The 11,378-nt window shown below is 48.8% G+C and overlaps 1 protein-coding gene across 2 annotated transcripts; it reads left to right on the forward strand.

Annotated features, from left to right (window-relative positions):
• Positions 1-11,222, forward strand: SERPINC1 (serpin family C member 1). Of its 2 annotated transcripts, none has more exons than XM_027613397.2 (7): positions 1-186; positions 2,285-2,654; positions 2,951-3,166; positions 4,004-4,141; positions 6,107-6,497; positions 7,539-7,603; positions 10,616-11,222. In XM_027613397.2, exons 1-7 carry the CDS (start codon positions 146-148, stop codon positions 10,790-10,792), a joined length of 1,398 nt encoding a protein of 465 aa, XP_027469198.1. In that variant the 5' UTR covers positions 1-145; the 3' UTR covers positions 10,793-11,222. The 2 variants fall into 2 exon arrangements, with proteins under 2 accessions (XP_027469198.1, XP_027469199.1); XM_027613398.2 differs by lacking the exon at positions 1-186 and adding an exon at positions 410-515 and having other exon boundaries at positions 10,616-10,873.
• The last annotated feature ends 156 nt before the right edge of the window (positions 11,223-11,378 follow it).

The following is an 11,378-nucleotide window of genomic DNA, read 5'->3' on the forward strand; positions in this document are numbered from 1 at the left end:
AGTCTTCCGCTCGTCACCAGCTCCCTCCCCCACCTTAGCTTTTGGAACCTCCGTCAGATGCAGAGCAAAGAAGCAGTTTTCACAGGGATTGCCTCAGAACACACTATCTCCACTCTCTGCCCGGCCCTGTGGAAGATTAGCAACCATGTTTTCCAGTGGGATAGGAACTGTAGCTGCTGGAAAAAGGTAAGAGAGGCAAGTTTTCTCTTTGGCATGCCCTCATTGGTGTTGACCTTCAACGTTCTCCTAAGGATGGCTTCGACACCTTCGAGAAAACCAGGCCCTCTCCCTGGTAGTAACAGTAAAAGATGTGTTTGGAAGACGTCATTCCAAGCGCCCTCCCTCCCACCCCCTCTTGGGGTAAGCCACACCTTGGGTTCTTAGCCCAGGAAACAAAGGGGATATCTTCCCCTCCCCAGAGGTGCTGTGCAAGCGCCAGCCCTTACAGCAGCCCAGGAGACTCCAACGTGAATTCCCAGGCCTGCCAGACAGCTGAAAAGAGGGAAAATTTAATGGTGAGGATCTCCTAACTCCCTTTTTGCTTCTCTTTCCACTCAGTTGCCCCCGCTCCAAGAGCTCAGTGACCTTTGACTGAAGGACAGCAACCCTGTTCCCTTGCCTCACAGTCAGCCCCCCTCCTCCCTCGATACCACACACATTCCCTTCTTGACCTGGGTCGTTTTGGGAGGCTACAAGTGAGGCTGTGGCACCACCATCTTGGTTTTCCTTCCCCCTATGAACAACGCTCCCGGATCCCCCTCAGCCTCCCAATGTAGCTGAGGGACAAAGAGGGAAACCAAAGGCAAGCAAGACGGGGAGATGAACGGCAAGGTTCTCTCCGCTTCTTCACCCTGCCTTCTATATCTCCCCGAGCGTCTCTGCTTCTCCCCACTCTGTGCCTCTGTTCTTAAAGGGCTGCAGAGCCGGCCTCCCCTCACACAAGGAGCCAAGTACCCCTCAGCTGCCCCCAGCTTCCAGCCAGCCCAACACTCGCCCGCACACCACCTCCGCAAGTCCTTTCCGCCCTGTGTGCGTATCTTTTTCTGCCAGGGGACAGCTGAGAAGACTCAGTACCCACACGGACTCCCAAGTCAGCCAGAGGAAGCTCCTGGCCCACCCTGTCTTTGTACAAGAATATTACAAGTTTTTCTCCTGGTGTGCCTGAGCGTTCCAGTTCTCCTAATTTGCCAGTAGCATGATCTCATTTTTTTAAAAAGTAAGATTAATTTCACTGGCTTTTAGTGAATCCATGTTGGAAGGATTAAAATTTCCAGGCAGAGAAATGATGAGGGCCTAAGGCTGTGAGAGAGCAGGACACAGAGCTCTTTGAATCCAGGGTCTGAAGACTGAGAGTGAAAGGGAGGAATCCGGGGAGAACTCCCGGTTTCTGGCTTGGATGTCAGCCGGCAGGAGGCTCCCATTTGCTGAGCTGGAGGACAGAGGAGGAGAAGCAGCGGGTGGGGGAGACTTACAAGGACAATCTGGTCGTGTTTCCCTAAGGAAGCTTCAGGCTGCCCAGGTGGAATTATCTGGCCCCCGCCGGGAGGGTGGGGCCAGGCTGGAACTGGAGGCCTGCGGAGGCTTCGGCCTGTTCACCCCTTCTTTTTCTTTTTTTTAAAGATTTTATTTATTTATTTGACAGAGAGAGAGACACAACAAGAGAGGGAACACAAGCAGGGGGAGTGGGAGAGGGAGAAGCAGGCTTCCCGCGGAGCAGGGTGCCCGATGTGGGGCTCGATCCCAGGACCCTGGGATCATGACCTGAGCCGAAGGCAGCCGCTTAACCGACTGAGCCACCCAGGGCCCCCCTGTTCACCCCTTCTTACCCCTGTTGTATTACGGAAATCTCTGCTGCATCAACCCAAACCTCCAACCCTTTCACATCCAGGAGGCCTTTCCTAAACAGCTTCTGTAAAGGACTCCTCCTAGTGCCCCAGGTCTGCGCTGGGGGCTCGGGTTCCCTGCCTGTTTATCACGCGTGGGTGTCTCATCTCGCCAACCGGAAGCTGTGCGTTCTTTATTTCTTCCAGCCTTGGGGCTGCGATGCTTTATAACCATCAGTTGCTGCAATGGTTGATTTTAATTTCAACCTGTGTCCAGGCAAGTGGATAGAGTCCACGACCGGACTTGTCCTGGGCCCTTGTACTTTGCGAGGCTTTGGGCCCACCTCCCGGCCACACCAGCTGGGCTGGAATCCGGTGCTTTACTGGGGCAAGTCTGTGATGGGCAGCAGGGATCGGGGTTTTCCCAGCCAAGCTTAACTCAGCTTTCTGTCCCCCTGTAGGAGGGTATGTTTTCTGTCCTTGCTGCTCATTGGCCTCTGGGGCTGTGTGACCTGTCGCTGGAGCCCCGTGGAGGACATCTGCACAGCCAAGCCTCGGGACATTCCTGTGAATCCCATGTGCATTTACCGGTCTGCAGAGAAGAAGGCAGTCGAGGATGAGGGCGCGGAGCAGAAGATCCCCGAGGCCACCAACCGGCGAGTCTGGGAACTGTCCAGAGCCAATTCGCGCTTCGCCACTGCCTTCTATCAACACCTGGCGGACTCCAAGAATGACAACGACAATATTTTCCTATCGCCCCTGAGTATCTCCACAGCTTTTGCTATGACCAAGCTGGGGGCCTGTGACAACACCCTCAAGCAGCTGATGGAGGTACAGTCCGGAGCCTTCCTGCCTAGCCTCGTTACTGGACCCCAAGGAAACGTGTGTTGGTCTAGAGCCCAGTAGAGATGTTAGGTGGTATCCCAGTCTCTTTGTGCTTTTCCCCTTTCTCTTCCAACCCTTTATTCTCCTTTTACCCGTGTATTCATTTAGAAGACATGAGCTGAGTATTTATGCTGTGTTGGGTGCTGCTCTTGAAGGAGCTCATACACGGGGTGGCTGTTGGTCAGGGACTGACCCCACCGCATTAGTCAGGCTCCTCCACCATTTTCTTTTGGCTCCTACAGGTTTTTAAGTTTGATACCATCTCTGAGAAGACGTCTGATCAGGTGCACTTTTTCTTTGCCAAACTGAACTGCCGACTCTATCGAAAAGCCAACAAGTCCTCTGAGTTGGTATCGGCCAACCGCCTTTTTGGAGACAAATCCCTTACCTTCAATGAGACCTATCAGGACATCAGTGAGGTGGTGTACGGAGCCAAGCTCCAGCCCCTGGACTTCAAGGTGAGTTGCAGATGCGGTCCCTGACCTCAGAGTTCTTCGTTTCCCCTCGGAGGTTGAGAAGGTAGAGAAGCAGTATTTGCGGGAAGGTACTCACCCAGGGTCCAAATGAACTGTGGGCTATGAGCTATGCTAGTTGAAGGTAGGTTGGGGGTGGGGAGTGAGTAGAAGTCAGCACCCCTGGACTCTATCTGCTTGCTTGAAACTTGAGAAATCAATGGTATCTATGGCTTAGATTGTGGTGGCTTCTCTGAAAAAGTTGTATAAATAATAAATTCTTCATGTTATCCACCAAGATGTCAATCCTACAAGACACCTTATTTAATTTTTAAAAATTACAAGGGTCAAATAAAATTGGTGTATGGTGTGTGTCATATTCTCCTCTTGGAGATTCATGAAACACCTGAGCCTAGTAAGTTTTCTGAGAAGTCCTGCAACAAAGAAGTCTATTGGCTTTATTCAATCAGCATTTCTCCTTTTTTGTTTATTTATTTTTGACCACATAGGCATCCTTCCTGCCCCTCACCCCTGCATAACTCACTAGCTTCTGCACATGTCAGTAAAAATAACATTTTGTTTTCTTTTTCCCCGACTATTGTCCTCTTTTCTGTTCCTTTATTTCTGTTTCTCTTTCTTTCTCTTTCTTCTGTTAATATTTACTAACCATCTGGAAGATTCATGGCATTATACTAGATATGTAAGTTCTCCCCAATCTGGGTTAGAGTGGGAAACGGTGTGAAAGGGCAAAGGGCTGATGAATAAAATGAAATGCTGTGTGGGGAAGTGGAGAAGCCCACTGAAAGCACAGGTCTGGATAGGTTTGTTTCCTATTCTCCTCAGGAAAATGCAGAGCAGTCCAGAATGATCATCAACAAATGGGTATCCAATAAGACCGAAGGGCGTATCACCGATGTCGTGCCCCAGGATGCCATCAACGAGCTCACGGTCCTGGTGCTGGTCAACACCATTTACTTCAAGGTACTCAAAATGGCCCTGGAGAGACCCAGAGGACTTCCTCTTGTCCTCCAGCTCACCTGCTTTCACACCATTAGGCATTAGATAGGTCCTCTCTGAGAAAAGGTCCATGCATGGCCTGGGCAGAAATACAAATTTATTGAGAGTCTAGAACCATGTCTAGGGCCACAGCTGCTGGCCTGAAGTCCAGGGGGCCCTGGCCATGTCTCTGCCCCCAAGGAAGAGTGTACACGCTCACAAATTTAGCATGCCCAGCTGCAAAGTATGTGCGGGGATGAACTCTCATACACGCGTGACCATTTTTACTATCTAGTTAACTCCATTTTGAAATCCGGAACAACATGATAGATTCTACTGACAGTCCTCAGTGATGAGATTTTCTCCATCATCTGGAGCAGCTTCAATAGTGACTCAAAATTCCCCTTGCCTGAGGCTTCTGAACCCCCCGGTGCCAGGCTCACCCCAAATTTTGCAGAGTCCTGTGATTTGACTGTGCGGATGGCTTTGTCTTTCTCAGAGTGGAGAGTTCTAAAGGCTGCTCCAAATTAAGACATGTGGGAAGGAGACTGAGGGGGAAGGTACTGGGAATAAACAGACCACTGATCCTCAGGAGGGCCACAGGTTTAAGCCGGGGGAACCTGGGGCACATTTGTCCATCGTGGGTCGTGCTCCATGGGCCCTCCCACCCCACACAGAGCCCAGGAGTTCAGCCAGTCCCTGCTGTTGCCAGCCACTCTGTCTCTTGGGGTTTCCCTCTCCCCCAGCGTGGAGAAGGTTGTAGTTACCCAATGTGTATTGCCCTTTAAGGTTTACAGAACACCTTGCTGTTTATTAGCCCTCTTTATTCTCATAAGATCATCAACAAACCTTGGGCCTCTCAGACAGATTACTTAGCTTAAGTCCTGCCTCTTCCATTTCTGCTGTGTGAACTCAGGTGAGTTACCGGAGACCTTTCTGTGCATCTCTAAAATGGGAATAATGATGCACCTCCCTCACGGGTTTCCTGACCCTTGACCCCTGAATAAGTGAGTGCAGCTGATTGGGGTACCTGGGTGGCTGAGTTGGTTAAGTGCCTGCCTTCGGCTCAGGTCATGATCCCGGGGTCCTGGGATCGAGCCCCGCATCAGGCTCCCTGCTCAGCGGGGAGCCTCCTTCTCCCTGTCCCTTTGCCTGCCTCTCTGCCTACTTGTGCTGTCAAATAAATAAATAAAATCTTAAAAAAAAAAAAGTGAGCGCAGCTGAAATGCCTAGAGCAGTGCCTGGCACACCGTAAGCATCTCGCAAATACTAGCCATCTCCAGCTCCTAATTTTACAGGTGAGGACCCACCACTCCAAGAGTTAAATGACTTGTCCCCAAATCAACCAGCCAGAATAGGACAAGGAGTGGTAGTTACAACTCAGAAATTTCAAAGGAATGTCTTGTATCCCAGGGTCCCTCCGTTTTTGAGCAGGAAGTTAGCCAGGACTCACCCTCTGCCAGGCAGGGCTCCAGGACAACCCCCTGGGTTATTATCTGTGTCTGGCCTTTATTTATCAGGGGTGGAACCCAGCCCTTTGGAGGATGACCCTTGAGAAAGAGGCGGGTGGGAGGCAGAAAGCAAAAGACAATTAGATTTAAACTCAAAAAGATGCTTGTGAAAAGGCCAGTAGATTGTTCTTGGTTTTAGTTTTTTATTTTACTGGTTATAAAGCAAATAAATAGCCACTGCTAAAAATCCGGGAAATACAGAAAAGTTCACAGAAAGAAAAAAAAACATAATTCCATCACTCTGCCATAGTCACTGTAAGCCTTTTCATGCATAGCCTCTAATTTTTTCTCCTACTAATTCTGCCTGCATTTGGGGGTGATAAAATAATGTGACTATTTCCCATGTCAGCAACCCACCTATGGAGGGTTTTGGTCTTCTCGCTGTGATTCTCCCACCTGCTCTCTCCACCGCCTCCCCTCCCCACCCCGCCACCCCCAGGGCCTGTGGAAGTCAAAGTTCAGTCTCGAGAACACAAGGAAGGAACTGTTCTACAAGGCTGATGGGGAATCGTGTTCGGCATCCATGATGTACCAGGAAGGCAAGTTCCGCTATCGGCGAGTGGCCGAAGGCACCCAGGTACTCGAGCTGCCCTTCAAGGGCGATGACATCACCATGGTGCTCATCCTGCCCAAGCCTGAGAAGAGCCTGGCCAAGGTGGAGCAGGAGCTCACCCCGGAGATGCTGCAGGAGTGGCTGGATGAGATGGCAGAGACCCTGCTGGTGGTCCACATGCCCCGCTTCCGCATTGAGGACAGCTTCAGTGTGAAGGAGCACCTGCAAGACATGGGCCTCGTGGACCTGTTCAACCCTGAGAAGTCCAGGCTCCCAGGTTAGCCCAGGAAGGGCGTTAATCTTCCCTCGGTCCCCCATGGCGGTCCGAGCAAAGGTGAAAGAATTGGAGAAAGAGTAGAAAAGAGCAACGGGTCAGGAGTAGAGCAAGGGTTCTACTGCTAACTCAGGGAGACCCCTTCCTTTCCAAGGTCTGGCTCCTCTTCCATATCCTGGTGACTTTGCGCCTGGATGTCCAGGGACCCAGCTAGCACTGGAATGCTTGGAGACTGTAACTGGTGTGGGGGATGGGACCAAGTAGAGAAGACCTCGAAAAGACATCAGAATTCAAAGCAAAGACATGATTCAGAGCTGGGGACATCTTGGTCCCACACAATAGGCATAGCTGACATTGAACAGCCTGATATTCCAAAGGGCTCATGAGTTTTCCCTCAAGTCACTTGGACAACAGATGCGGCCAACCTTCCCCAGCTGTGAGACTTCAGCAAGTGTTCTGCGGTCTTGGTTCCTACAGTCTACCATTCTTTAAAAATATGCATTAAAATATCTTTTTACAAAAGAAGTTTACAATGTCAGGTAATTGAATTTACCTTTAATAGGCTGCTTATGAAACTAGGTCTAACCAGGGGCCCCTGGCTGGCTCAGATGGAAGAGCATGTGGCTCTTGATCTCAGGGCCATGAGTTTGAGCCCCACATTGGGTGTAGAGATTACTTAAATAAAAGTTGAAAAAAAAAATTAAACTAGGTCTAACCAACTTCTCTCTTGAAAACGTTGCCAGACTGGAAAGAAAGACATTCCTACTAGGTGGGGTGAATTTTTCTTTAAGAACAGAGTCCCCTGCCCCCTTCTAAGAGCTGAAGCGTGAGATGACATTCAGAGGAGCCAGGCTGAAAAAGCCTAAAGGACTTTATTCTTCTAAACATGCATTTATTTAGGGAGTATCATTAGGTGAGGGTTCAGGATTTTTATTTAAAAAAAAAAAAGCCCCAAAGGACCTCTTAATTCAAACTGAATTCCTTTTTGTGGGTTGAAGCTGACTTTTTCCCATTTCACAGAACCTTCTCTGGTCTTCCTTCTAGGTATTATTGCAGAGGGCCGGAGCGACCTCTATGTCTCACAGGCATTCCATAAGGCCTTTCTTGAGGTGGGTACACCTTCCTTTGCTGTCACTTCCTTTTTCAGTACATCAATATCTCATGTGATTTATAACTAGGGACTTCTTGCTCTGCTGGGTCTGTGGTCTTCCAGCAGGTGTGTGAACAGCAGGACACAACTGGGGACAAAGGCATGTTTCCAGTGTCCCTCAGACCCCAGATCTGTAGGCCCCTCCTCCATGAGGCCTCCCCAAGACAGCCCTCCCCTGAAGCCTTCATGGTCCCATTGTTCCACCCTCCCTCCCACTACTTCTCCTGAAGCAGGTCAAACATGTAGGGGGAGGGTGACACAGGAAAAGAAGCCAACAAAGGCCACAAAGGCTTCAGAAGGAAGGCAGAATAATTGTCACGTGAGTGAGGAGATGCAATAGCTTGAAAAAGACAGGTTATAGTTTGAGAACATAGTGTTGTTATTATAATTCCAACAAAGGAGATCCAGGAGAGTGGGCACTCATGGAAACCCAGGGAGGAGTTTTAAGGAAACAGAAAGCATCTAGTAACAAGATAGAAAATTGGCCATAGGTTACCATTCCCTGAGGAATTTAGACAGAACAGTGGGGGCACAGGCCTGATTGTGACAGCTGAAGAGTAAATGGAGGGTAAAGAAGAGGAGCTGAGGAGAGTGGATCGTGTCCTAAAGTGTGTTCTAAAGAACTAGAACTCTACGTTGCAAAGAACAAAGTTTGGTGCTCAAGTAAATGTGTATCCTCTTCTTGGGAAATTAACAATAAACACTAAGAAGCCCCACAGCAGAAAAACTGGTTCAATATTGCTTAACTTACGGGAGGGAAGGTGGGGGGGGCGATGGGTGAAATAGGTGTTGGGGATGAAGGAGCGCACTTGCCGTGATGAGCACCAGGTAATGCATGCAATTGTTGAATCACTATATTGTGCACCTAAAACTAATATAACACTGTACATTAACTGACTGGAATTAAAATAAAAACTTAAAAAAATATATTGCTTAACCTAGTGTTTCCCCAACTCAGGTGCCCGTGGAACCCTTTACTAGAGTAATAGCCATGTAAAGCCTGTCAAAATTCTGGTTCTCAAATACTGAACTATGGACCAGTAGCACTAGTTCAGTGGAGAGCTTGACTCTTGGAGAATCCAGGATGGGGCCTGAGAATCAGCATATTTACAAAGCTCCTCAGGAGATTTAGATCCACAACCAGGTTTGGGAAGCACTGTCCTCTGGGGGAACCAGGCTATGAGGAAAAGGGGATGGCCACTGTTAGAGATGGTCACAGGATTGAGGAAACCGCAAAGAAAGAAGGTTATGGTCAAAGGAGAAAGGTTTCAGAGCATGGTGCTGATAAATATAGTGGCAGAGTCCAAGCTCAGTGAGAAAATGTAGTCAGGAGGGAAGCGGAGGGATTAAAGAGCAGAAGGAAGGCAGAATAATCGTCACGAGAGTGAGAAGATTCAATAGCTTGAAAAAAAAGGTTATAGTCTGAGAACATAGTGTCATTATTATAAGTTCAAAGGTAGAACAAGTCTGAGAGATGGCAAGTTCAAGGCATGGCCATGGGACTGGTTTGCTTAAGTAGAGTGAAGGTAATGCTCATTGGGGTTGATGAGATGAAAGGAAGGGGAGTTAGTGTGTTGACTGGGCCTCCTACCAAGATGGGTAATTGTCTGCATCAAATGATAGCAGGAGTTAGGGTGGACAGAAAGGCTGTAAGTGAAGTGCGCAAATCCTCAACATGGGGGTATAATCCATAGGACCACAGATGTCAGTGACCTGCAGGACAACAGCAAGAGCAGAGGCCTGTATCTTCAAGGTATCGAGATCAGACCTAGGGGTTTGACAGGAGTACTGAATTAGTGGTTTGGGAAGTTGTACGAAAGTCACTACTGACCCCCTTCTACCATATGGATTATGAAGGTTAGTACACTTAGGAAGACGGCGAGGGAAGGTATGTCCTCAGTGTTTTAACTCTGAGTGAAAAATCCTCCTCTAAGGACCCTAAATAGAATAAGTCAACTCAGACACCCTTGAGGGCTTTGAGTTACCATTAGGAAGAAGCAGAGGTTTGGATTCATTTTATCCCCCTTAGCCCACTAAACAATGGTGCAAGGTTCTTCCAAAGCTCTTGGAACAAAGTTGTTTTCCTTGGAAACCTTGGGAACCCAATATACAGGACCCCAACTGATTGTAGGTCTCCTGGGAATCCATTAGAAGCCAGTGTCTGATTTGAATAAGATGATCCTGGTCTTGCAAAAGCTCCAGGCCGCTCACAAATCCAGTCCTAGAATGACTATGAAACAGCACAGGGAGGCGGGGGCATAGGATGGTAGGGAAGCAGGGAAGAAGAGTGACAGGGAGAGAACACCTTCAACCAGCTCCACAAAGCTCAGGTCTCTGAAGTGCTTTCATTAAGAGGCAGGGACAGAGTTTTGGTGATATTCTGGGTCCCCAAGCAAAATTTTCTGAAGGTGTCTCTCTGGCAATTCAGCTTATCAGCAATTGAAAATACCAATGTGTCAGACCATTACTCCAAAAAATACTCACCTCATTCAGCCAGAGGACCCTTGTCTTTTCATAGGCCCAATGTCCTGAGTAGCTGCTTGGGGTAGTTCTATCTGGGATCTTGATGCCCCAAGAGTGAAACTATCTCAACCATAGAGTTCTGATCTTGAGTCAAAGTCTCTTTTAGCATCTGGGACAAGGTAACCCTCCTGCCCTACCCGGCACGATGGGGCCGGCCAGAAACGTGGCAGCCTGCTGTACATGTGCATTCCTGGCTCAGGAGTTACCTGAACGGAGCCCTGGCTCTTACGCAGCATGAGGCTTGGAGGAACACAGGTGCTTACCTCAGTGTTCATCGGATGAAACAATGAGTAAAAGTTGCGTTCTAGTGGGAACACCACCTGACCCGAGTGTACTTTTCCCTGGAAGACAGCATTCTGAGGAAGTGCTGTGTCTGTGCGTGCCTTCCCGCCTCCGAGGAACTGCAGGGCAGGTAATGCAGCCGTTGTGTTTCCTCTGTGGTCTGCAGGTCAACGAGGAGGGCAGCGAAGCTGCAGCAAGTACTGTCGTCAGCATCGCCGGCCGTTCGCTGAACCCCAGCAGGGTGACCTTCAAGGCCAATAGGCCCTTCCTCGTTCTCATAAGGGAGGTTGCTCTGAACACTATCATCTTCATGGGCAGAGTGGCCAACCCTTGTGATCACTGAAGTGTTCTTTATTTTTTGCACCTCTTCCTCTTTTGGTTTGTGATAGAAGTAAAAATAAACACAACTACTCCCAGTTATGAATGGATTTTGCCACATGAAGTGAAGACAAGGGGAGGAGAAATGGATAGAGATGCCGGTGGGCATTTGGTCAAGCGAGCACTTTCAATTGCTCTCTACCAGTGAGCACACCTGGGTCAGGAAAGTGAAGGAGGGGGCCGCCTGGCTGGTTCAGTCAGCTAAGCCTCCCACTCTTGCTTTCAGCTCAGGTCATGATCTCAGGATCGTGAGATCGAGCCCCAAGGCCCATGTAGGACTCTACACCTGGCAGAGTCTGCTTCTCTCTCTCCCTCCGCTCCCCCACCTCCACACTCGCTTGTGCACATGCTCTCTCTCTTAAAATAAAGAAATAAATAAAATCTAAAAAAAAAAAGTGATGGAGGGAAATACATTACTGTTGCATCTTGAAAGATGGTAGGATCGTAGGCATGCCAAAAGGGCAGGGGGAGGCTGAAATGTCCGTATTCCCATCATACTAAAAAATAAATAAATAAATAAAAATCCAAAAATTGTAAAAGAATTAATCTCT

The sequence above is a fragment of the Zalophus californianus genome, chromosome 10, assembly GCF_009762305.2.
Source record: "Zalophus californianus isolate mZalCal1 chromosome 10, mZalCal1.pri.v2, whole genome shotgun sequence".
NCBI lineage: Eukaryota > Metazoa > Chordata > Mammalia > Carnivora > Otariidae > Zalophus > Zalophus californianus.